This window comes from Sturnira hondurensis, unplaced genomic scaffold (assembly GCF_014824575.4).
Source record: "Sturnira hondurensis isolate 20B ecotype Veracruz unplaced genomic scaffold, ASM1482457v3 Scaffold0019860, whole genome shotgun sequence".
Lineage (NCBI taxonomy): Eukaryota > Metazoa > Chordata > Mammalia > Chiroptera > Phyllostomidae > Sturnira > Sturnira hondurensis.
This window is the reverse complement of record NW_028092491.1, coordinates 59,760-87,366: the sequence shown is the minus strand read 5'-3', so window position 1 is coordinate 87,366 and position 27,607 is coordinate 59,760. Positions and strand designations below refer to the sequence as shown.

Here is a 27,607-nt window from a genome sequence, read left to right as displayed (position 1 = left end):
TGGAATAGAAACATATTTACAATCCTAAAAATATTTGTTGAAACATTTCTGAATAGATTACATGAAATAAACTAGTTTGATTGCAATTTTAGAATTAATATATAAGCTCTGACCAATGTAAAGTATTGAATAATTTATCTCCTCCTGACTTGTGCCTGGCCTCCTTCTAAAGTCTTCAACAAATTTCTAATTCTCTGTTCTCCTTTACAACAGAAGCATGTAATCAACTTTTCACATGGATGCACCAACTGGTCAATGACTATAATACAATGGCATTACAAACTGGTCCCAGGTGAATTTTTCTTTTTCTCATCATTGCAGATCTTATATGGTTCCTCTGTGGGCATTTAGCATTTTCTTGGAACTCATGCAAAACCAGAGCTTTGTAACTGAGTTTGTCTTCTTGGGGCTTTCACAGAATTCAAAAGCTCAGAAAATATTATTTGTTATATTTTTGTCCAGGTACATGGCAACTGTTGGGGGCAACTTGCTAATTGTGGTGGCAATCAGCAGTAGCTCAGTACTCCTGAGTTCCCCCATGTACTTCTTCTTGGCTTTCTTGTCCCTCCTGGATGCCTGCCTTTGTACCCTCACCGTCCCGAAGATGATCGTGGACTCTCTGTCTGAGAGGAAGACCATCTCCTTTGAGGGCTGCATGATCCAGCTCTTTGGTGGACACTTGTTTGCTGGAGCGGAGGTGATTGTCCTCACAGTCATGGCCTATGACCGCTATGTGGCCATCTGCAAGCCCTTGCATTACTCTTCTGTCCTGAACTGGAGGCTCTGTGGCATTCTGATGGGGGTGGCCTGGACAGGCGGCTTCCTGCATTCCACAATACAAATTCTCTTTGTTTTACAGCTGCCCTTCTGTGGCCCCAATGTCATCGATAATTTTGTGTGTGAGCTGTACCAAGTACTAGACCTGGCTTGTACTGACACTCATGTATTTGGCTTTTTTGTTGAGGCCAACAGTGGGTTAATGTGCATCATGATCTTCTCTTTGTTTCTTGGTTCCTATGGCATCATCTTGTGCTCTCTGAGAACTCACAGTATTGAAGGGAAGCAGAATGCTCTCTCCACTTGTGGATCTCACATTGCTGTTGTGGTTTTGTTCTTTGTTCCCTGTATATTCATGTATGCTCAACCTCCATCCACTTTCTCCTTTGACAAAATGGTGACAATATTTTACACCATCCTAACGCCCCTGCTCAATCCTTTGATTTACACCATCAGGAATAGGGAAGTGAGAAATGCCATGAGGAATGTGTGGAGCAGAATAATGGTAGTTTGTAATGAAAGATGAGTTTGATTTGATGGAGTCTACACTCAGTGTGTGTTCTAAGACACGATGCAGCTGCTGAACATAGTTCCTGCACAAAAAAGTTAGAGTGATCCAGATTCCCTAAGTCTTGCTTGGCTTCAGCACTCTCAAAGCATCTCTGCTTCCCATGGGGACAATGAAACATAGATGGCATTGAGTCAGATTGTCAGAAGTTTCTGTCTTGCAGGACCCCTCACTTGAAGAAATTTAGGGTCAGGATACGATAGGGCTGTTCTTCCTCCACACCTGGGTTTTCAAGTATCCTTGTGCATCATTGATAACTGCACCCTCTTTCTGGTTTTTAGACAGTGATATTGCAGTAAGTCCTAGAGACAGAAATTGAGTTCTGTGATGAAATCTTGCATGAAATTATCCTCGCTAATATTTTCTTTTGCCCCCTTTTCTCTCTGTCTGTATCCTACATTCTTATTCTCCTTTTTTTGGTCCCGCTGACTTTCACTCTCTTTTCTCTCTTATACTCACTTCACTCATTCTCTACTCTTGCCTCTTCCACACTCTTATTCATTGTGGTATCCATTTTCTGCTTTGATGTTTGCTTCACCATGTAGTATACAGATCCTGATTCTGCAATTAGACTAGAAAATTAAGATAACAATTTGTGTCTTTCTTGGAGGGCTCAGGATGTCTGTTTTCTAGGATCTACATGATCCTAGAAAGTCTTCATAAAATATACATGAAATTGGTGTGCAGTTTTATATGACATGGATGGTGAATGCCAGAAAGAGGTGCTATTTGGTAGTACCACACTCCAATTTTAACCTAAGTGTACTTGGAAAAACTTCCTTCTTTCCTTCCTTCTTTCCTTCCTTCCTTCCTTCCTTCCTTCCTTCCTTCCTTCCTTCCTTCCTTCCTCCCTTCCTTCCTCCTTTTTTCCTTTCTTCTTCCTTTGCTATTTATTTATTTGTTATTGTTGTCCACAAACAATTATCTTCATTTCCCTCCACCACCACTCCCCCTCACCCCAGACATCGCCACTACCTAGTTTTGATTTTACCCCTCTTTGGTTTTGTCCATGAGTACTTTGTAAATGTTCCTGACAACCCTCTTTCCCTTCCCCCATTATCTTCTTCCACCTCTCCACTGGTTACTGCCAGTGTGTTCTTAAGTAAAAAATGTCTGGTGATGTTTTGTTTTCTTGCTTGTTTGTTTTCTTGGTTTCCCTGTAAATGATTGGATGAAAAAACTATGATACATTTACATGATGAAAACCTAAGCAGCAGAAGGAAAGTAAGAGTCCTAACCTTTGCCCCAAAATGAGTGGAACTGGAGAGCATTATGCTAAGTGAAATAAACCAGGCAGTGAAAGAGAAATACCACATGATTTTACCTGTAAATGGAAAACATTTCTGTATGTCAGGTCAAAGTTTCCACATTGAAAGGACTTGGTAAATGGGCACACTTACCCTGTAAAAGAATGTCAGGTCAAATGTAATAACAATAGTGAAAATTGTTTGAATAATGAGATTTTACAACAAGAATAATATATAATCCATGACAGTGTCATCCAGTTAAAATAACACACCGTAATATAAGCAAATAGGTGATAGAAGCTTTAGTCTATCTGGGAGAAAAGGGGAGATTTATAGTATCAAATATACTAGACCTGGATCAAAATTTCTACAGGTATAAGTGAGAATGAGAGAAAGGAAAATTGCAATCTCCGCTACTGTGATGTACCCCCAGATCAGGGAGTTAGGAAAGTGCAAGAGTGTTAGGAAACATGAATCAGTTCAGTGGTAAAACCCCTGAAAATACTTGTCTGGTGCAATGTATACATCTTGCCAGGAGCTAAGTTCGTGTCTTTTGTCCCCAATACTGCTCTTTACTTATTGCAAATAAAACAAAGTAGAATTATCTGATCTGGCTTTCATGGTTGTCCTACATCTGTCCATAATTTTATCTATTACTGCTTTTTGATGAATGACAGCAGTGTTTAGGAAGATCATCTCTATGTTTGATCTCCGTTATTGTTAAAAGCAATAATTGTCGTCCTTCCAATTCTTTACCTTACAACACTGTCAGGGAACTTTCTCATTGTAGTGACTATTAAAAACAACAAGAACCTTGCACGTCCCATGTACTTCTTCCTGTTCTATCTGTCTTTGGCTGATATCTGCCTCTGTAGAACCACAGCCCCAAGATTGATGGTGAATGCCCTTTCTCAGAAGAAGACCACTTCCTACAATGAGTACATGACTCAAATTTTCACAGTCCACTTCTTTGGGTGCATCGAGATCTTTGTGCTCATCCCCATGACCTTTCATTGCAATATTGCCATTTGCAAGTCCTTGCAATACTCAGTCATCATGAGCCAGAGAATCTGGTGTTTTGGTTATTCTGGCCTGGGTGAGATCCTGTATGCACTCTTCAGCACAGATTTTCCTAGCTTTGCAATGGCCGTTTTGTGACCCCAATATGATTGACCACTATTCTTGTGACTTGCAGACCTTGTTGAAACTTGCCTGCATGGTCACATATGTGATAAAGTTGCTAGTTGTCTCTAATAATGGGGCCATTTGGAGTTTTATAATCCTGGTTATCTCCTATGTTGTCACCTTTTACTCTCTGAGAAACCACAACATGGAAGGGAAGTGAAAAGCCCTTTCCACATGCACATTCCACTCTATTATGTTTTTCATATTTTTGGTGCATCTGAATTCATATATACACACCCAACAACGTTTCCAGTAGAGAAGATGGTGGCTGTATTTAATACAATTGGGACATCCTTGCTCAACACTGTGATCTATACATTGACGAATTCAGAGGTTAAAAATGCCATGAAAAGGTTATGGTGTAACAGAGTATGACTTCAATTAATAAATACTACATGGGGACTCCAATGTATATTTCCTTAATATATTAGTTTTGTTTCACAGGCAGGAAAGGTAAAATATTCTTTTGGGGAAATAAACAAGAAATCTGAGAGGATTGCATTAGAATATGGTTATTACTTAAAGTCCATAATCATTTTGAACAACCTGGGATGACCCTTGCTTGAATTCGACCAACAGTTGGTCATACTTCCTAGGTAATTTACCTTCCTATACCAATATTTCTTAGGAAAGAAAAGTACTGACAAATCGCAGAACAAGTTTATGTGCATGCATGTTTGTATATGGAACAATTTTCCCTTACATTTTTTAAACCTTTTATTTTTTTAATTATTTTTAATATTCTTTATTGATTATACCATTACAGTTGTTCTATTCCCCCCATTCATTCCCTGCGACCCGCACATTCCCTCCCTCACTATTCTCCCCCCCTTAGTTTATAACCACGTGTCTCAATTTCTTTAGATTCTATATTTCCCCCACTATTCTCGCCCGCCCCCTATCTATTTTCTACCTACAATCTATGCTATTTTCTGTGCCTTCTCCCCCCTTCTCCTCCTCCCACCCCCCTGTTTCTAACCCTCCATGTGTTCTTCATTTCTATGGTTCCACTCCTGATCTAGCTGTCCTCTTGGTTTGCTTTTGTTTTAGGTGTGGTTGTTAATAACTGTGTGTTTGCTGTCCTTTCACTGTTCATATTTTTCATCATCTCTTTCTTATATAAGTCCCTTTAGCATTTCATATAATAAGGGCTTGGTGATGATGAACTCCTTGAACTTGACCTTATCTGAGAAGCACTTTATCTGTCCTTCCATTCTAAATGAAAGTTTTGCTGGATAAAGCAATCTTGGCTGTAGGTCTTTGGATTTCATGACTTGGAATACTTCTTTCCAGCCCCTTCTTGCCTGTAAGGTCTCTTTTGAGAAATCCGCTGACAGTCTGATGGGTACTCCTTTGTAGGTGACTGTCCCCTTATCCCTTGATGCTTCTAGGATTCTCTCCTTCATTTTGGTCTTGGCTAATGTAATTATGATGTGCCTTGGTGTGTTCCTTCTTGGGTCCAACTTCTTTGGCACTCTCTGAGCTTCCTGGATTTCCTGGAAGTCTATTACCTTTGCCAGACTGGGGAAGTTCTCCTTTATTATTTGTTCAAATACATTTTCCACTCGTGGCTGTTTCTTTCCCCCTTCTGGTACCGTATAATCCGGATGTTGGAACGATTAAAGATGTCCTGGAGGTTCCTAAGCCTGCCCTCATTGTTTTGAATTCTCATTTCTTCATTCCTTTCTGGTCGGATGTTTCGTTCTTCCTTCTGGCCCATTCCATTGATTTGAGTCCCAGTTTCCTTTCCATCGCTATTGGTTTCCTGGACATCTCCCTTCATTTCAATTAGTTTAGCCTTCATATGTTCCACTAATTTGTGGCTATAATCAACCAATTCTGTGAGCATCGTGATAAATAGTGTCTTAAATTGGGCTTCTGAGAGGCTGGCAATCTGTCCGTCGCTTTGAGTTATTGGCTCTGGGAATTTGAGTTCTTCTTGCACCATCTTTTGGGCTGTTCCTGCCTGTTCCACAGCAGGATCGGAGCCCTAAAGTGTTCACTAGAGCAGGGCAACTCAGTCGCTGGGGTGTGATGTTGTATGTGGGGGAGGGGTCAAAGAGGGACAATGGCTTCGCTCTGCTGCCTGCTGCCGGGACCCCCACCAGCACCGCAGCCACCACCGTCACCAGGCCCACGTGTTTCGTTCCACTGCACTCGAGTGTGCCATCGCTGTCAGCCCTCCACCACTGGGTTCGCCCCTTGGGGCCTGCGTGGTCCATCTCACTGTCCGCGAATGTGTGACCTTGGTCAGTCTGCCCCACACCCCGACTGGTTACTGTTTCCAGGCTGCCTGAGCGCCTAGGTCGGGGGATCTGTGCTGCCCAACCCAGCTCCCCTGCTGGCTCTGTCTCTCTTACCGTCCCCATTGAACGGTTCGTAGTTGTCGGACTTCCGTATTATTCCATTTTCTGGTCTTTGGGTGTGTCCTAGTTCTCCAAAACATTTGTTGTATTCAAACTTGGTTGTGGGAGAAGGCACAGTGTTTCCACCTATGCCTCCATCTTGGCGGAAGTCCTCCCTTACATTTTACTCTCATCCTGATGACTGCAGTGATCAGAGCTAATCCCTAGGGCCTGGATACTTACAGCGTCAAGGTTACCACCTTCAGAAGGTGATGATTAGACAAGATGTTCTGAGAAATTACTCCTCTGGAAATCTGTGCCTGAGCCTCCTTCAGTGGGGGTGTCTACACTGATAAACTCTGCAACTGCGATCAAAGCTAGAAGCATCCGTGAAAACCTACAAAGCTGAATTGTGGTTGTTTTTTCTGTGTTCGCATTTTGGAAGAGATGTTAGTATTTCCATTATAGACATAATAAAGTCCATTATCTTTATTTTTCATATGCAGAGGGAAACCAAAGTGAAAATCATAGAAGAAATAAGGAGACATTCTCTCTGAGTCATGACTAAATTGTTCATTAATATTTGAAAGTAAATGTTCATATATTAGCAATGAATCCGAATCCATGACTGATTTGTAAACAGAAACATTATGCTGATTGGATGTGACAGTAATCTCACATCCTATGCTATCATATTTCTGATGGGAAGAAATGTCAGGAATGACCCTGAAATGGCATTGAGCTCTTCAGCTTCTCAAATGCTGAGGTTTAGGCTGATAAATCATCTGGACTGATACATCATTTGGGATGCATATTAAAGCTGAAGATGAACTTCACAGGAGGATTTTAAAAAATCTACAAGGTATTTATATTTGAGAAACACTTTTTCACACACTGAAATAGTGACATTAAATGCCATGTATATAAACAATGGTGCTGTGCTGGTGCTCTGAATTCCAGGAAGGTGAGGAGAGGGATGCCAAGAAGGTATTTTGTGTAAAGGCAGAGAGTTGGCATGAACTCAATATTGGGGAGAAAGAAAAAGGGCTCAGACATAGTTCATGCCAGGGCAGCCCATTGGACCTAGAAATGCCATTCAAGGTGGCTGATGTTGTATCTTCAGATAATTCACCATGTTGAGGGAATTGTGTCTGCAAGTAGGAGCCATTTTCTGTAGCTCAATAGTAAGATTCATCACCAAAGCTTCTTGCCAAAAAATCTTGGGTTGCTACGAGAATATATCACTGGAGAGTTGATAAAAAAAGGGCCTGTTAGTGTTGAAGTAGTTTTGGCACCAAGCATTCTAAATAATTAAAGCATTGCATCAGTCTTTGAGACCATGAATCCATGTTGGGAGGAGATAGTGACCACAGTTGGCCATGTACAACAGGGAATCTACTTTTCCTTCCCTGGTTTGTGAGCCAAAGGCTGGGCTGGAGTCCAGGCATCTGTAATTAAGGCTGGTCTAAACAATACATAACCATCATTGCCTCAGTATAGCACATGACCCCAATGAATAACACCTCAGAGAGACACTTGGCATATGTGTGTAAAAGTCTATACCTCAGGTAACAAGTCACATTAGATTTAAAAAAAATGACGGTTTAGTTTTTAGAAGGCATTTTTATGTTTAAGAGTAATGTTGAATGGAAGGTACAGAGAATTCCTATATACCTTGTGTATACATAGCTTCATATACACATGCACAGCTTCCTCCCATTATCAATATCTCCTACCAGAGCAGTATATTTGTTACCCTTGGTGTACCTACATCTGCACATCATAATAACCCAAGTCCATGCTTTATCTTAGGGTTCTCTCATGGTGTTGTGCATTTTGTGAGTTTAAACAAATGTGTAAAGAAATGAATCCATTATTATAGTAATCTAAGAGTAGTTTCACTGTCCTTAAAATCTTCTGTTCTCACTTATTCCTCTACTCACCCTATCCTGCCAATCTTCATATTGAATTATTAAATTGCAATACAAGATTAACGTAAATCTACATTTTGATGCCACCTTTTTGAGGCCTTCACTTTTAAGGGGTTTCTTGTAGGCTAAAGGACATGCAGGCTCAACATTCTGGAGGTTCATCGACTTTTGGAGATCTGCAACAAATCACTAAAAGAGTAGAGGCGATGCATCTCATGATGATTTTCCAAACAGAAAATCCTGTTTCACTTGGGTAGTCTTTTGAGCCAGGCTTAATTCTGGGGAGCACAGAACTTTATGATATCATCCAGTACTCTGAGGTCCTTTATTTTCATTCTTCTCTGAACATCCACAAGTTACCTTTAATTATTATAGGTATATAGACTTAGATGGATACATTTCCATAAATATGTTTCTTATTAATAGAAGCATAATCATATAACTCAGATTTCAATTTCTAGATCATATATTTTAATGATACTTAACAGAAAAGGAATGTCTGCTTCAAAGTCTCTCTTCCCTTCACCAGCCTATTTTCGCGTTCATTTTTTTCTCAAATACAATACAGAAAAGTTGGGTAAGAATGGACCCTCAGGTTGCAGGCACCACACTAACTTCTCTGGGTTATACTTGATACTAAATGAGAAGAAGTAGGAAAGCTTTTGTCTTCTAATGCTGGAGAGTTGTTTTAGGGCCCTGGATAGGGGCAAAGTAGTTTCTTGGGGATCTGCTTCCTCTTCTACCAAAGACACTTCTATTTCTTCTCCCTATTTTTCTTTAACACCTTCAATCATCCTTTGCATTGGGGTCCTATCACCTGGTATGTTTGTTCATCCCAAGGCACCACAAACCTCCAAAACCTGTTTGCATTTGGTTACAGAGAAAGAGGTGGGTTAACTTACTCTTCTGAAGGATAAACAGATAAACCCAAGTTAAGATTCCTACAACATGTGGGATGCTTTTGATCAGTGAAGGAAATAAATTTTTAGGGAATGTCACTCTCCAGGGTGCTAATATTGTATGTCATTATGTCTTAAAATATTCCCTTATGATTTCTGAAAGAGATTTTACCCCTTGTATGTCATGGAGGGCTGCTTTTAAAAAGGGATAAAAATACTTGGCACCAAGTTAGAGTGTTCTCACAGGTAAGTGACAGATTTCTACCTTTGAACTCAGAAATGCACCTATTTTAAGTAGGTTCACTTAATTTTCCCCAAGTGCATTTGATGTGATGAGTAGCCTCAGATTTCTACTTCAGAACTGGTCAGGAATAGTTACATGGCTGAACTGAAAATGGTGTAGTAGTATTGGTTGTGGATTTGCCTCTTTCTTAAAATGAACTAAATCTCTAGGGCAATAGGAAAAAAAGAAGGTTGAGGCAACCATCAGGCAGGGCATATGTGGACATAGAAAAAGGTTATTTTTTTTTTCAAATTCCAGAAACAGTAAGGGTGTACAAATGAGACATTTAGGGACATCAGCAGAGGATTATAGAGAGGAAAGAAAGGACTCTGGGATCTGAAGAGTCATTTTCCAGATACTCAAAAAAAAAACATATTTAGCTAGATAGAGCATAAATCTTTTATTGCTAAAGTAAAGAATACACTGGATTTAAAAAAATTTAAGTAGAAGAGTAATTTGAATGGGTTTTTAATTTATTCTTTTAATATTAATTATTGTATTTCCTAGAAGAATACATTCAATTTGACTGATATATAGAAATAGGTACATATAAATGCATGTAAAACTCATTGTTTGAAATATGATTATAAGGTAGTACTTATGACAACCTTATTACTGATATTTCATATAGTTTTGATTATTATATATATTTCAAAGTTGAAACAGGAATTTCTATTATTTTTTGTAACAAATGATGCGAGCATTAGGTTGGTGAGAAAATGAATGAGAAAGAAATAGTGGGCACTGGGGAGAGTGGGGAGGCCAAATTCCCAAGGCTACAGCCCCATGAGGTGGCCTAAAGCCCAGAATCCATGCCTGGGAGGGGTCCTGTACAATCTGGTGTAGCTCCAGTGTATTAAAACACATGGCTGTGAAGAAAGGAAAGACCTTGAAATCTTCTAGGAAAAATACAAACAGAATCAGCTGCTTCCTATAGAAGTGCATGGACTTAAAATGGATTTCAAAGTGAGTATGGAGATTGGGATGGGCTGGGCCAATGATATGGCTATTCATGGAGGCTTTGCTTTTTTTTATGATTTTACTGTATGATTTTATGTATGTTAGCATGTTAGTTCCCCTAATATAAATTAAGCCTGCTGGAGACAATAAAATTATAGTCAAAACCCATCTGCTTTGTTTTTAACTGTTCAGGTAGAGGATAATATGGTGTTGCGGGTTTTAAAGTTTGATTCTTTTCAGTTTGCGGGATGACGCTCAACCCACAGAGCTACACCAGTGTCGGCTTAGGCTTGATCCTTAATGTTAAATCTATATACTGAAAGTAAGTCTATGGTATGTTCTCTTCTAGATTTTAAAGTTATATTAGAATGTGCAAAGGAGCAGAATTATTACACGTTTTTATTTTCTCACTTAACATATTGTACACAAGGCTCACCATATGTCCTCCTATTTTTTAGCATTCACAGCATCTTAATTTTAGTAATCTGATTTGCATAATCATGTCCCTATTATTGAACATTTTGTATACTTCTAAATTTTTATTGTTATAAAAGACATGCATCATCGTCAGTTACAGGACTTATATTATCTCATTTTACCTTTAGAAAATTTTTTAGGATTGGATTCCAAAAAAAGGAATAGAAACATGTTTGTGCCACGTCCAGAGCTAACCAGGTCGGCTGACACAGTCATGGCTTGGGGACAAAGGCTTCACAGAAGCATTATCTAACCATGTCGGTTGACACAGTCACGACTTGGAGATGACGGCTTCACAGAAGCGTTTTCCAACAGGACGGACGTGGCATTAATGGACATATGGTGTTGCTTTTATTCTTACTGTTTCTTAGTATTCTAACCTTTACATTTCTGATAATTTGGAATCTCCTAGAATTAATGACCACTCTCAGAGAAAAAACAACAGTTGGCTCAAGTCCTAAGCAATATCACCCTGGCTGAATTAAGGCATCGTACTTTACTTATTTGTTCCTGAGAAAGCCACCCAAGAAAGAACAGTTCAGGGAAAAATATGTATTCCCACGGAACTGCCTCATAGAATAGCAAAAACCCCTTTAGAAAATAGCCCCTGATTGTTAAAGAGTTGTTAGAGTAACAGCCCCTCCTTTACCTTGAATAGGAATATATATCATTTAGAATTAGACAGGCATAAAAACAGAAGAAGCTGGTTAGCTATTACTAACTAAGCACTTAGAAACAACTACCAAGGAGTCAGAGTCCTCAGTATACAAAAAACATTTTAGACAGCAAGATAGATAGCTAAGTTAGATATTACCAAGGCTTATTATGAATTTCCTAAACTCTGCTCGGTCTAAGCGTACCTGTTGCCAATGACAATTTCTGAGAACTTTATTAAACAATAAGACATTCAAACTGTATACATAGAACTATTTCAAATTGTCTGATTAATGGTTTTCCTGGTCAAAATAATTTTTGTTTAACATAACTGAAACTATGGAAACTTTCGTACTTTTCCTGGTTACTGTTGTATTGATTTTTTTCTGCTTAACTGATCATGCTATACTCCTGTAAATGTTAATCTATGCCAAAAATGAGAAAATAAAAAATCAGCTTGTACTTGCAATAAACTGAACAGTGCTTCACCTGCCTTTGAGCTGTGTAGTTGCCTGTTACCCAGCGCCGACGCCTACTCTCACCTGAGGACCCTTAGATGGGCTGCGGCTGGACCGCGGCATGTTTGCAATCCTTAAAATATCTGTTAAAACACTTCTGAAAGGATTACATGAAATGAAGGAGTTTGATTGCAATTTAAGAATTAATATGAATTTCCCCCTTTTATTGAATTGATTGGGGTGACACTGGCTAACAAAATGATACAATTTTCAGGTGCACAATTCAACAACAGGTCATGTGTACATCGTATTGTGTGTTCAGCACCCCAAGTCTAGTTTCTGTCTTTCACCATTTATTCCCCCATACCTTCCTTCATCACCCCCTGCCCCCCACAAACCCTCCCTCTCCTTTGCAATCACCACATTGTTGTTAGTGGCCATGAGTGTTCTGTCTTTTCTTTTTCTGTATTGCTCATTCTCCTCACTTCTCTCCCTCAGCAGCCTTCACCTCCAACAGCTGTCAGCCTGTGGTATCTATGAGTCTGTCTCTATTTTGTTTGTTCCTTAATTTTGTTTATTACATTCCATGTATGAGTGAAATCATATTGTATGTCTTTCTCTGAGTGGCTTACTTCACTCAGAATAATGCTCTTCAGGTCCATCCATACTGTTGCAGATTAAGCTTTTCTTCTTTTTTTAAAGCCCAGCAGTATTCCATTGTGTAAATGTGCCTTTAGTGAGGGTGAGGATATGAAGAAAAAGGAACCCTGGTGCACTGTTGGTGGGAATGCAGATTGGTGCAAGCCCTATGGAAAACAGGATGGAGATACTTCAAAAAATTAGTAATGGCTATTGCTTTATGACTCAGTGATTCTACTTCTAGGAATTTATCTGAACTTACCCAAAACACTAATTTGAAAGAACATATACCCAGTCTGTTCATTGCTGAAAGCTGATAACTGCTGGATCATACATTGGTATAATTTACTTTTTAACAAATGGTCATTGACGGATCCAATGAACTTCTAGCATTTGCTTTATACTCTAGATTTCTCGGGGACAATTTGTAGCTGAATATGATGTTCACAATACAGCTTTGTTTAAGAATGTCTAGTACATTGAGAATGTAATGGAAATGGTTATTTTTAAGTAAGCATTAAGAAAAATTTTATCATAAAAATCACATATTTATTGCATATTTTTCTCATTAGCTCTGAATGATTTTCACAAAGATCAGATTATTTTTAATTCTCACAGCAAGCCTCATTATAATTTCATTTACCGCTTTAACAAACAGATTATATGTATATGTACACACACATTTGGGAAATAAATTTCTGTTGTATGTGCTGGTGAGGGCATAATCATTCTTCAAAACTGATGTGTAGCTATGGAAAATAGTCAATAGTTGGAATACTTATCTGGATAACTCATGGGTAATGTGGCTGTCCTGCTAAGTGAGGGAATAGTTACTACAATTGGCCATGGTGCTTTCCTTACCCAAATTTTGCATTTTGCCAATTGGACACTCACCTTAATCCTGTGGGATGGGCTGGTAGGTTATACATGAACATACTTAGTTGGCAATAAAGTCGCATAAATGACCTGTTGTACAATATCAGATTGGGCTGCATAGCATAAATAATTAGTAAATATGTAAATAAGTCTCAAGAGTCTAGCCAAACTCAATGTATTATTTCTATTCCTTACCTATGTGGTTGTTGCAAACTTGTATTACTTTCTGGATCTATAATATTACTTGCTCTGTGTCATCAGGGGCCTCCTTCAAGCATGAGCAAAGGACTCAGAAGACTTTGATTTCCACAGGTGCATGAAGACAGCAGAAGGGCCAGCTCTGCTCCTTTGTTTCTTGATGCCTTAGGAATACTTAAGTATTGTTGCTGGGAGTCTGTGTTTAAATTCCAGACCCAGCATGTGACTTGATATTTTCTCTTTCAGCATGGATTGTCTTCCAGGAAAATAAGGATAATAAGATCTAACATGGACTGTTTCCTAGGACTATTTCTTGAACAGCTACTTTCTTTACATTAGTTCACTTGGTCATGCTGACAATACCCTTAAGTAGGTAGGTATTATAATTTTTCATACACACCCATTCTTATTTTAAATGATGAATGAAGAAAGAACCCAACTCAGCATGTGCATACTTGATATATGTTAGTGTAGAGCTAGGCACCTTTCCATACAGCTTTCTTCTTTTATAGGGAATGAATGAATTCATCTTTTTAGTTTTTGTTTTTAATGGATTATTGGGGTGACATTGTTTAATAAAATTACATAGAGATTAAGTGTACAATTCTATAGTACATCACCTGTTTATTGTATTGTGTTCACGATCCTAAGTCAAGCCTCCTTCTACCACCATTTATTCACCCTTTAACCTCTTCTACATACCCCTGTGCCTACCTTTCCTTCCCTCTGGTAATCACCACACTATTGTCTGTGTCCATGAGTTGTTTTTCTTAATTTTTTCGCCTTTTCACCCATCCCCTAACCACCTTCCCTTTGATAGCTGTCAGTCTGATTTCTGTATTCATCTTAAAGTCTCAATTCAGTTCAGAAGTAACAAATTTGGATGAGTAACAATGAAGTTTAAATGACTCTTATATAGGATACATGGTCAACAACTAAGGGTGGAAATGGACAGGAAGGGGGGAGCATGGGGTGTGGGATGGCATGGGAGTAATAGACATTAAACTGTACTTGAAAGATAATTAAATAAATTAAAAATTAAATGACTCTAAAACTGGGGATTATTTCTTCTTCTCTTTGTAGATAAGGTCATCTCATGATCCGTGACGGCATGTGAGTCACCCCATTCCCATTCCATACTGATGGCAGCAGTGACCAGTAAAGTATAAGTTCTCTGTCCTCAATGTGGATGTGACTTCAGAATCCTCCTCAATAATTCACTCCAGGAAAAGTGATCTGCTTTTGCAGTGGAGATGGAAACTCTGTCTCTTCCCTAGTGTATATGAATACTTTTCCTACATATTAGCTCTGGCCACTTTTAAGTATTGAATAATTTATCTTCTCCTGACTTCTGCCAGGCCTCCCAGTAAAGTCTTCAGGAAATTTCTAATTATCTGTTCTCATTTACAACAGAAGCCTGTAATCAGATTTTCATGCGGTTGCACCAACTAGTCAATGACTGTGATACAATGGTATCATAAACGTGTCCCAGGTGATTTTTTCATCATAATTGTAGATTGTATCTTCTTACTATGGTGGCATTTAGCCTTTCCTTGGAATCATGCAAAACCACAGCTTTGTAACGGAATTTGTCCTCTTGGGGCTTTCACAGAATCCAACCGTTCAGAAAATATTATTTGTTATATTTTTGTCCAGCTACATGGCAACTCTGGATGGCAACTTGCTAATTGTGGTGACCATTAGCAGTAGCTCAGCACTCCAGGCTTCCCCCATGTACTTCTTCTTGGCTTTCTTGTCCCTCCTGGATACCTGCCTTTGTACCCTCACCGTCCCAAAGATGATTGTGGACTCTCTGTCTGAGAGGAAGACCATCTCCTTTGAGGGCTGCATGATCCAGCTCTTTGGTGGACACTTCTTTGCTGGAGCGGGAATGATTGTCCTCACAGTCATGGCCTATGACCGCTATGTGGCCATCTGCAAGCCCTTGCATTATTCTTCTATCATGAACTGGAGGCTCTGTGGCATTCTGATGGGGGTGGGCTGGACAGGGGACTTCCTGCATTCCACAATACAAATTCTGTTTGTTCTACAGCTGCCCTTCTGTGGCCCCATTGTCATCAATAATTTCGTGTGCGACTTGTATCCATTACTAGAGCTGGCCTGCACTGACACCCGTGTCTTTGGCTCTTTTGTTGTGGCCAACAGTGGGTTAATGTGCATCATAATTTTCTCTTTTTTGCTTGTATCCTATGGCATCATCTTGTACTCTCTGAGAACCCAGAGTATTGAAGGGAAGCAGAAGGCTCTCTCCGCTTGTGGATCTCACATTACTGTTGTGGTTTTTGTGCTTTATTCCCTGCACAGTCACGTATGTCCGACCTCCATCCACTTTCTCCTTTGACAAAAAGGTGACAATATTTTTCACCATCGTAATGCCCTTGCTCAATCCTGTGATTTATACCCTCAGGAATAGGGAAGTGAAAAATGCCATGAGGATAATGTGGAGCAGAAGAATGGTAGTTGGTAATGAAAGATGAGACTGATTTGATGGAGTTTATACTTCATGTGTGTTCTAAGACATGATGCAGCTGCTGAGCATATTTCCTGCAGAAAAGAGTTAGAGTGGTCCAGGTTCCCTAAGTCTTCCTTGGTATCAGCAATATCAAAAGCATCTCTGCTCTCCAAGGGGCCAATAAATCATAGATGTCCTTGAGATTGAATTGGTAGAAGTTTCTGTCTTGTGGGACTCCGCACTTGAAGAGATTTAGGATGAGAATAAGATAGGGCTGTTCTTTCTCTGCACCTGGGTTTTCAAGACCCTTGGGCACTGTTGTCCTTGACCCATAACTGTGCCCTTTTACTCTTTTTGGGGCAGTGGTATTGTGGTAGGTCATGAAGACAGAAATTGAGTTCTGTGATAAAATCTTGCAGAAAACTATCCTCCCTAATATTTTCTTTTGCTCCCTCCCCTTCTTTCTATATGCTAACCTCTGATTTTTCTTTCCTTGATTCTCTTCACTCTCACTCTCCATTATCCTATACTCACTTCACTCAGTCTCTACTGTTGCCTCTCCTAAACTCTTATTCATTTAGCTATCTGTATTCTGTTTTAATATTTTCTTAACCATGCAGAACACAGAACTTGATTCTGGAATTAGGGCAGAAAAATAATGTACCAGGTCTTGTCTTTTTTTGAGGACTCAGGATTTCTCTTTTCCAGTATCTACACAATCCTACAAAATCTACAGGAAATCCACATGAAAAGGATTTGAATTTTATGTGACATGGATGGTGATTGCTAGAGAGAGAGGCTGTTTAGTAGCACCCCACTCTAATTTTAACATAACTGTACTTGTAAAAACTTCCTTCCTTCCTTCCTTCCTTCCTTCCTTCCTTCCTTCCTTCCTTCCTTCCTTCCTTCCTTCCTTCCTTCCTTCCTTGCAAAAGACCTTCAGATTTTTTTCCAGCCACTGAGTGGACTTTTATTTATGGAGAATAGAGATGGCTGAATCAGCATTTTCAAGAAACTCCCACACGTTGAGATACATCATGCACAGTTTTTCCTTTTTAGAGAAAATCTGAGGTTGTGATGCTGTACTTAAAAGCAGGGTGTCATGGTCCAGGTATGAGGTTTAATGCAACGTGTGAGTCTATCACTTAACTGTGCATACTTGGAATAGTTACATAACCTTTCTGGCTCTCAGAATCTTTTTTATGGGGATTATATTACCCAATTTCAAAGGGTTTAGAAACCAAAAATATATGTGGAGTGAAGAGGTGACTATTTGACACATAATATTGCTCATGCTCAATAAAGCGGAGCTGTTAGAATGCAAACTGGTTTTGGAAAGGTAGGAGGTCCTATTGATTCAAGTCTAATGAATTCAGACCTTTTTCCAGTTTTTCACCTTTAAGTTTAATCCAAATATTGTAGAAATTCAACAAGTGCATATTTCTGCCTCGGCTCTCTGACAACATTTAATTTATTCTAATTGTATTCTCAATTATCATTCATATGAGGATGAATGTCCTGATGTAGTTTTGAATATTTCCATCCTAGTGTTTTAGATTAAAAAGGGGAATTTTCAAAGGCTGTAGGAAGAATAGTGTTGTAGGAGCATGATAATTCAACTGTTGTTTACCATTGACAATTATTGATATAGTATTGCATTAATATTCCCATATTAATTGCCCAGCAAAGACACATAGTAGTTCATTAACGGTAGGAAAGCGTGTCTCACTCAGGTCACTGAGCAGAACCTTCTAATTTTATATAGGTTCATTTAATTTCCCCCAAGTGCATTTGATGTGATGAGTAGCCTCAGATTTCTGCTTCAGAACTCTTCAGGAATAGTTACATGGCTGAACTGAAGATGCTTTAGTGCTAGTGGTGGTGGCTTTGCCTCTTGCTTTAAATGAACTAAATCGCTGGGGCAATAGAAAACAGAAGGTTCAGGCATCCATCAGGAAGGACATATGTGGACATAGAGAAAGGTCATTTTTTTTCAAATTCCAGAAACAGTGAGAGTGTACAAGTTGAGACATTTAGGGACATCAGCAGAGGATTATGGAGAGGAGAGAAAGGGCTCTGAAGACAACATTTCTTAAATATTCAAAAAGAAACACAGTTAGCTAGATAGAGAATAAATGTTTTATTGCTAAAGTAAACAATATGCTGGATTTAAGGAACTTATCTAAGAGAGTAGTTTGAGTGTGGTTTCAATGTACTCTTTTAATTTTTAATAATTATACTTACTAGAAATATATATGCAAATGTGACTGATATACACATATAGGTATGTATAAATGCACCTAAAATTCACTGCTTGAAATATGATTGCTAAGTACTACTTTTGGCAACCTTACTACCAGTTTCTCATATACTTTAGAATATTATATGGATTTTGAACTTGGAAGAGGAATTTCTATTGTTTTTGGAGCAAACGATGCTAGCATCAGCTTGTTGAGAAAATGAATGAGAAAGACATAGTGGGCACTGGGGATAATGGGGATGCTAAATTCCCAAGGACACACTCCCACGAGGTGGCCTAAAAGCCACAGTCCATGGCTGGGAGGGGCTCTGCACAATCTGGTGCATTTCCAGTATATTAAAACATATGGCTGTGAAGAAAAGAAAGACCTTCGAATCTTCTAGGAAAAATATGAACAGAATCAACTGTTTCCTATAGAAATGCATGAACTTCAAACTGATTTCAAAGTGAGTATGGAGATTGGGAAGGGTTGGGCCAATGATAGGGCTATTTATGAAAGATTTCTGTTAGTTTACAATTTTTAATGTAAGATTCTATGTATGTTAGTATGTTAGTTCCACTAATATGAATTAATCCCACTGGAGACAATAGAATTATAGTCAAAACAAACCTCCTTTGTTTTTAACTGTTCTGATAGAGGATAATATAGTGTTGTGGGTTTTAAAGTTGATTCATTTTGGTTTGGGGAATGATGCTCAACCCACAGAGCTACACCTGTCAGGGCTTAGGCTTGATCCTTAAGGTTAACTCTATATACTGAAAGTAAGTCTAAGGTATGTTCTCTTCTAGATTTTAAAATCATATTACAATGTCTGTGCAATGAATCAGAATTACTACAAGTTTTTATTTTCTCACTTAACATATTATGCACATGCCTGACTGTCTATGTCCTCATATTATTTAGTATTCACGGCATCTTAGCTTGTAGTAATCTGATTTGCATAAACATCTTCCTATTGTGGAACATTTTATATGCTTATATATAGTTTTACTGTTATGAAAATCATGCATCATCTTCCATGAGAGAACTTACACTACCGCATTTCACCTTTAGAAAATTTTTTAGGATTGGGTTCTAAAAAAGGAATAGAAACATGTTTACAGTCCTGAGAAAATTTGTTAAAACGTTTCTGAAAGGATTACATGAAATCAAGTAGTGTGATTGCAATTTTATAAGTAATATAGTTTCCCCCCTTTCTATTAAATTGACTGGGGTGACACTGGCTAAGAAAATTATACAACTTTCAAGCGCACAATTCAACAACACATCATGAGTACCTTGTATTGTGTATTCAGCACCCCAAGTTTAGTTTCTGTTTGCTGCCATTTATCACCCCCATACCCTCCTCCACCGCACCCCCTACTTTCCCTTTCCCTGACAATCACCACATTGTTGTGTGTGGCCATGAGCATTCTGTCTTTTCTTTTTCCTGTTTGCTCAGTCTCCTCACTTCTCCCACCTAGCAGCCCTCACCCTCAACACTTGTCAGCCTTTTCTCTCTGAGTCTGATTCTATTTTGTTTGTTCATTCACTTTGTTCATTAGATTCCACAAATGTGAGATCATATGGTACTTGTCTTTCTCTGACTGGCTTCCTTCACTCAGAATAATGCCCTTCAAGTCCATCCATACTGATTCAGAGGGCAAGCTTTTCTTCTTTTTTACAGTCCAGCAGTATTGCATTGTATAAATGTACCTTAGTGAGGGTGAGGATGTGGAGAAAAAGGAACCCTGGTGCACTGTTGGTGGGAATGCAGATTGGTGCAACCATTGTGGAAATCACTGTGGAGTTACCTTAGAAATTAGTAATGGAACTGCTTTATGACTCAGTGATTTTTCTTCTGGGAATTTATCTGAAAAAATCCAAAACAGTAATTTGAAAGAACATATGCCCACTATGTTCGTTGCTAACAAGCTGGTAAATGCTAGATCATACTTAGGTAACTTTCTTTTAAATTTAATTTTCATTGTTGTTCAAGTACAGTTTTCTGTCTTTTACTTTAATCTCCACCCACTCACCCAGCCCTCCCCACCTCCCTCCCATTTCCACACCCTCTAGTTTTTGTCCATGTATCCTTTATATTTGTTCCTGTAAACACTCTCCCTTTTCTCCTGAAATTCCCTTCCCTCTCCCCTCTGCTTCCTGTCAGCCATTTCTCTATTTCAGTGTCTTTGGTGATATTTTGCTTGTTTATTTCTTTTGTTGTTCAGGTTCCTGTTAAAGGTGAGATCATATGGTATTTGTCTTTCACCACCTGCCTTATTTAGCTTAGCACAATGCTTTCCACATATGTCCATGCTGTTGCCATGGGTAGGAGCTCTTTCTTTCTTTCTTTCCTGCTGTTGCATAGAATTCCACTGTGTAAATGTACCAGAGTTGTTGGATCCATTCATTTACTAATGGGCACCTAGGTTACTTCCAACTCTTGATTATTGTAAATTGTGCTGGTGTGAACATTGGTGTGCATAGGTTCTTTTAGATTGGTGTTTCAGTGTTCTTAGGATATAATCCTAGCAGTGGAATTGCTGGGTGAAAAGGCAGATCCACTTTTAGTTTTCTTAGAAAATTCCATAGGCCTTTCCATGGTATATTTTATTTTTTAACAGATGGTCATTGAACGAGCCAAACACTTTATTGTGTTTGATTTATACTCTTATTCTCTGGGTGACAATTTGTAGCTGAATATAGTGTTCATAGTGCATTTTTTATAAGAATGTCTAGTGCCTTGGGAAAGGAATGGAAATGGTTATTTTAAGGTAAGCATGAAGACATACATTATCATAAACAACCATACCTTTATTGTAAATAGCTTTTTGTTGGCTCTGAATGGTATTCAGAAAGATCAGGTTATTTTTTATTCTCACAGTGTCATTTTACTTTATTTATCAGTTTAATAAACAGATTACGTGTATATATACACACACACATTTGAGAAATAAATTTGTGTTCTATGTACAGGCGAGGACACAACTATTCTTGAAAACTGATCTGTAGCTGTGGAAAACAGACAATAGTTTGATTACTTATTTGGAAATCTCATGGATAAGGTGGCTGTCTTGCTAAGTGAGGGAATACTTAATAAAAATGGTAAGGGCACTTAGCATAAGAAAGTTTTATATTTTGCCAATTTGACACTCACCTTAATCCTGTGGGATGAGCAGATAGGTTATACACAAACATACTTAGTTTGCAATAAAGTCATATAAATGACAAGTTGTACAATATCAGATGGGGATGCACAGCATAAATAACTAGTAAATATGTAAATGAGTCTCAAGACTACATCAAAACTCAACATAGTATTTCTATTCCTTACCTATGTGGTTGCTGCCAACTTGTATGTGTAGCAATTGGACTATTACTTTCTGAATCTACATCACTTGCTCTGTGTCATCAGGGGGGCTTCTTCAAGCATGAGCAAAGGACTCAGAAGACTTTGATTTCCACAGGTGCATGAAGACAGCAGAAGGGCCAGCTCTGCTCCTTTGTCTTCTGATGCATTAGGAATACTTAAGTGTTGTAGATGGGAGTCTGTGTGTTTAAATTCCATTCCCAGCATGTGACTTGACATTTTCTCTTTCAGCATGGATTGTCTTCCAGGAAAATAAGGATAATAAGATCTAACATGGACTGTTTCCTAGGACTATTTCTTCAACAGCTACTTTCTTTACATTAGTTCACTTGATCATGCTGACAATACCCTTAAGTAGGTAGGTATTATAATTTTTCATACACACCCATTCTTATTTTAAATGATGAATGAAGAAAGAACCCAACTCAGCATGTGCATACTTGTTACATGTTAGTATAGAGCTAGGCACCTTTCCATACAGCTTTCTTCTTTTATAGGGAATGAATGAATTCATCTTTTTGTTTTTGTTTTTAATGGATTTATTGGGGTGACATTGGTTAATAAAATTACAAAAAGGTTAAGGGTACAGTTCTATAGTACATCACCTGTATATTGTATTGTGAGTTCACCATCCAAAGTCAAGCCTCCTTCTATCACCATTTATTCACCCTTTAATCTCTTCTACATAAGCCTGTGCCCACCTCTCCTTCCCTCTGGTAATCACCACACTATTGTCTGTGTCCATGAGTTGTTTTTCTTAATTCTTTTAATTTTTCAACCATCCACTAACCCAAGTATCATCTGATAGCTGTCAGTCTCCTTTCTGTATTCTTTTTAAAGTGCCGATTCAATTCAGCGCTTTAAAAAATGGAAAAGTAGCAATATTTTTCAAATGACTGTTTAACTAGGGGTTATTTCTCCTCTTTGTAGATAAGGTCATCTCATGATCAGTGATGGAATATGAGTCACCACATTTCCATTCCATACAGATGGCAGCTATTACCGCTAAATTACAGGTTCTCTGGCTCAGTGTGGATGTGACTTCAGAATCTCCCTCATCAATTCACTCCAGGAAAAGTGATGTTCTTTGGCAGTGGAGATAAAAACCATGTCTCTTCCCTACTGTGTATGAATACTTCTCCTACATATAAGCTGTGGTCAATTTAAAGAATTGAATAATTTGTTTCCTCCTGACTTCTGCATGAGTTACCACTACAGCCTTCAATAAATTTCTAAATTTTTATTCTTCTTGATAACAGAAGCGTTGAAAAAATTTATCCATCTTTTCACATGGATGCACCAACTGTTCAAAGACTGTGATACAATGGTATCATAAACTGGTCCCAGGTGAATTTTTCTTTTCCTTATAATTGCAGTCATCATATGCTTATTCTCGTGGCATTTGGTTTTTCCTTAGAAATCATGCAAAACCATAGCTTTGTAACTGAGTTCGTCTTCCTGGGGCTTTCACAGAATCCGAACGTTCAGAAAATAGCTTTTGTTATATTTTTGTTGAGCTACATGGCAACTCTCGTGGGCAACTTGCTAATTGTGGTGACAATCTGCAGTAGCTCAGTACTCCTGAGTTCCCCCATGTACTTCTTCTTGGCTTTCTTGTCCCTCCTGGATGCCTGTTACTCCACCGCCATCACCCCGAAGATGATTGTGGACTCTCTGTATGAGAGGAAGACCATCTCCTTTGCAGGCTGTATGACGCAGACCTTGCTGCACACTTCTTTGCTGGAGCGGAGGTGATTGTCCTCACAGTCATGGCCTATGACCGCTATGTGGCCATCTGCAAGCCCTTGCATTACTCTTCTATCATGAATTGGAGGCTCTGTGGCATTCTGATGGGGGTGGCCTGGGCAGGGGGATTCCTCCACTCCATAATACAAATCCTCTTTGTTTTACAGTTGCCCTTCTGTGGTCCCAAAGTCATTGATCATTTCGTGTGTGACTTGTACCCATTACTGGAGCTGGCCTGCACTGATACTCATGTCTTTGTTTTTTTTGTGCTGGCCAACAGTGGGTTTATATGCATCATAATATTCTCTTTTTTGCTTGCCTCCTATGGTACCATCTTGTTCTCCCTGAGAGTTCACAGTAATGAAGGGAAGCGGAAGGCTCTCTCCACTTGTGGATATCACATTGCTGTTGTGGTTTTGTTCTTTCTTCCCTGCCTAGTCACTTATGTCAGACCTCCATCCACTTTCTCCTTTGACAAAATGGTGACAATATTTTATACCGTCCTAGCACCCTTGCTCAATCCTTTGATTTACACCATCAGGAATAAGGAAGTTAAAAATGCCATAATAAATGTGTGGAGCAAAATAATGGTAGCTTGTAATGCAAGATGAGACTAATTTGATGGACTCTATACTCAGTGTGTGTTCTAAGACACAATGCAACTGCTGAACGTAGTTCTTGAAATGAGGAATTAGAGTGGTCCTGGTTCCCTAAGTCTTCATTGGCTTCAGCAGTCTCAAAGCATCTTTGCTGCCTGAGGGGCCAATACACCACTGATTGTATTGAGGGCAGGTTGCAGAAGTTTCTATCTTGCTGGCCCCCTCACTGTTTCCAAGGCTTTCTTTCCCAGATCCAAGGGAAAAAAGCATAGAATTTCAAGGACTGCTGAGTCAGTGGGTGGATCATGTACCACTCTATCCCTCCTCTTCCTCCCCATCTTTTTTTTGCTGTCTATTTTACATAACATCCCCACTCAAGCATTTAGAACACAAATCTTTGGTGATCTGGGGGTGAGGACTGCTCTGGCTGCCTCCTGCTGTAAAAGGGACATTTAGAGTTCTTTGGATTCTGTCCAGTCACTAACTTTTGGTTGGAGGCAGTGGAGGGAAGTGTCTATCCATCAGCCCATGATAGGTGTCCAGAACCTGATGTCCCAGCCATGGGTAATGATTGCTGCTTCTGTGTTCCAAACGGCTGAAGACAAACGGTGCCCTCTGAGTCAGAGTCTGAGTCACAGCGCCCTTTATGTCATAGGAGAAACTCCCAGAAATTTGGTTCTTCTCCATAGTTGGTGGGATTTACACCTGGGTTTTCAATGGCCCTTGTCCATGATTAATAAATGCACCTTCTATCTGGGTTTGGGCCAGTGATATTTCAGTAGGTCATAAAGACAGAAGTTGAGTTCTGTGATGAAGTCTTGCATCAAACTATCCTCTGTAGTATTTTCTTCCCCCCCCCTCCCTGTTTCTCTTTATGCTTGTCTGTGATTCTTCTTTGTTTGGTTCTGCTCACTCTCACTGTCCTCTCTTCTGTACTCATTTCACTCATTCTCTACTCTTGCCTCTTCTTCGCTCTTACTCATTTAGGTATCTATTTTCTGCTTTGATATTTGCTTCACCACGTAGTATTCAGAACTTGATTCTGAAATTAGACTATAAAATTAAGGTAATAATTTGTGTCTTTCTTGGAGGGCTCAGGATTTCTCTTTTCTAGGATCGGCAGGATCCTAGCAAGTCTTCATAAAATTTATTGAAATGGGTGTGAGTCGTATGTGACATGGAAGGTGAATGCTAGAGAGAGAGGCTATCTAATAGTACCCCACTCTCATTTTAACCTAACGGTTCTTGGAAAAGCTTCCTTCCTTCCTTCCTTCCTTCATGCCTGCCTGCCTGCCTTCCTCCCTCCCTTCTTTCCTTCCTTCCTTCTGTCATTCCTTCCTTCTTTTCTTCCTTCACTGTTTATTTATTTATTTTTGTTTTCCAAGTACAGTTGTCTCTATTCAACCCCCCACTCCTCCTTACCCCAGAAATCCCCACTCCCCTCCCACTTTTGATTCTGCTGCTCTTTGGTTTTGTCCATGAGTACTTTGTACATGTTACTGACAACCCCTTTCCACTCCCACCATTATCTCTTCCCATCTCTCCTGCAGTGACTCTAAGTTCATTCTTAATTTCAGTGACTCTAGTTATATTTCGTTTGTTTGTTTGTTTTGTTGTTTTCACAGTAAATGAGTGGGTCAAAAAACTATGATACATTTACTTGATGAAATAATATGCAGCAGAAAGAAAAAAAGAGTCCTCCTCTTTGCTAAATCATAGATGGAACCGGAGAGAATTATGCTAAGTGACACAAGCAGGCAGTGAAAGAGAAATACCACATGGATTTACCTCTAAGTAGAAAACAATTCTGTATCTCAGGTCAAAGTTCCCACATTGAAAGGAGCAGGCACATAGGCACACTACCTTGTAAAAGAATGTGCAGGTCAAATGAAATAACAGCAGTGAAAATTGTTTGAATAATAGGTTTATAGTACAAGAATAATATATAATCTATGATTGTGTTATCCAGTTAAAATGACACACAGTAATATAAGCAACTGGTGATAGAGGCATTTGTCTATCTGGGAGAAAGGGGGAGACTTGTATTATCAAATGTATTTGAACTGGTTTAAAATTTCCACAGGTAAAAGTAAGAATTAAAGAAGGGAAAATTAGATTCCTCACTACTGTGATGTACCCTCAAATCAAGGAGTTAGGAAAGTACAGGGGTTTTAGGAAACATGAATGAATTCAGTGATAAAAGCTATGAAAGTGTTGGTCTGGTTTAATGTGTACATCTTGTCAGGAGCTAAGTTCATGTCTTATGTCCCCAAGACTTCTCTTTACTTATTGAAAAGAAAACAATGTAGAATTATATGACCTGGCTTTCATGGTTGAGCTACATATGTCCATAATTTTATCTCTTAGATCTTTTTCATCAATGACAGCAGTGTTTAGGCAGATCATCTCTATGTTTGATCTCTGTTATTGATCAAAGCAATATTTGTGGTCTTCCCAATTCTTTATCTTGCAATACTGTCAGGGAACTTTCTCATTGTAGTGACTATGAAAAACAATAAGTCCCTTGGGAATCCCATCTATTTCTTCTTTCTGCCCTTTGCTGATGTCTGTCTCTGTAGAATGACAGCCCCAAGATTGAATGTGACTGCCCTTTCCCAGAAGAAGAACACTTCCTACAATGAGTACATGACTCAAGTCTTCACAGTCCATTTCTTTCGATCCACAGAGATATTTGTGCTCATCCTCATGGCCTTTCATTGCTACATCACTATTTGTAAGTCCTTGCAATACCCAATCATCATGAGCCAGATAGTGTGTGGTGTGTTGGTGATTCTGGCCTGATGGGATCTTGTATCCACTCTTTAGCACAGATTTTCCTAGCTTTGCAATTGCCCTTTTGTGGCCCCAATGTGATTGACCACTATTCTTGTGACTTGCAACCCTTGTTGAAACTTGCCTGCATGGACACATATGTGATAAATTTGCTAGTTGTCTCTAATAGTGGGGCCATTTGCATGGTGAGTTTTATAATGCTGCTCATCTCCTATTTTGTCATCATGTACTCTCTGAGAAACCACAGCATAGGAGGAAAGAGAAAAACCCTCTCCACATGCACATTCCACGTTATTGTGGTTGTCGTACTTTTTGTTGCATCTGTATTGATATATACACATCCACCAACCACGTTTCCAGTAGAGAAGATGATAGCTGTATTTAATACCACTGGGACATCCTTGTTCAACCCTGTGATCTATACATTGAGGAATGCAGAGGTTAAAAATGCCATGGAAATATTATGATGTAACAAAGTATGACTTCAGGTAATAAATTCTATATGGGTCTCCAATGTATACCTCTTTAGTATCTTAGTTTTGTTTCATGGGAAGGAAAGGTAAAATATTCCTTTGGAGAAATAAATAAGAAATCTGAGAGGATTGCATTAGAATATCGTTATTACTTAAAGTTCATAATCATTTTGAACAACCTGGGATGATCCTTGTTTGAATTCTATCAATATTTGGTCATACTCCTTAGGTAATTTAGCTTCCTATGCCTTCCTTTTCTTCTTAGGAAGGAAAAGTACTGACAAATGACAGAATAAGTGTCTGTGCATACATATGTGTATATGCACTAATTTTTTTTCTACATTTCATTTTTACATTAATGTATGTAGTCATCCGAGCTAATCCCTAGAGCTTGGAAACTTATAGAGTAAATG

At 38.9% G+C, this 27,607-nt stretch overlaps 1 protein-coding gene and 4 pseudogenes across 1 annotated transcript; all 5 read left to right on the top strand.

Annotated features, from left to right (window-relative positions):
• Positions 1-328: 328 nt before the first annotated feature.
• Positions 329-1,303, top strand: LOC118974821 (olfactory receptor 4C15-like). Its single transcript, XM_037028410.1, has one exon. The coding sequence runs from the start codon at positions 329-331 to the stop codon at positions 1,301-1,303; it is 975 nt and encodes a 324-aa protein (XP_036884305.1).
• A 45-nt stretch (positions 1,304-1,348) lies between these two features.
• Positions 1,349-4,152, top strand: LOC118974788 (olfactory receptor 4C11-like; annotated as a pseudogene).
• A 10,906-nt stretch (positions 4,153-15,058) lies between these two features.
• Positions 15,059-15,995, top strand: LOC118974823 (olfactory receptor 4C15-like; annotated as a pseudogene).
• A 6,971-nt stretch (positions 15,996-22,966) lies between these two features.
• Positions 22,967-23,940, top strand: LOC118974814 (olfactory receptor 4C15-like; annotated as a pseudogene).
• Positions 23,941-26,108: 2,168 nt separating this feature from the next.
• On the top strand, positions 26,109-27,203 carry LOC118974787 (olfactory receptor 4C11-like; annotated as a pseudogene).
• The last annotated feature ends 404 nt before the right edge of the window (positions 27,204-27,607 follow it).

Bases quoted from the DNA above. Each gene is read 5' to 3' on its own strand.
- LOC118974821 (XM_037028410.1), top strand. From the start codon at position 329: ATGGTTCCTCTGTGGGCATTTAGCATTTTCTTGGAACTCATGCAAAAC.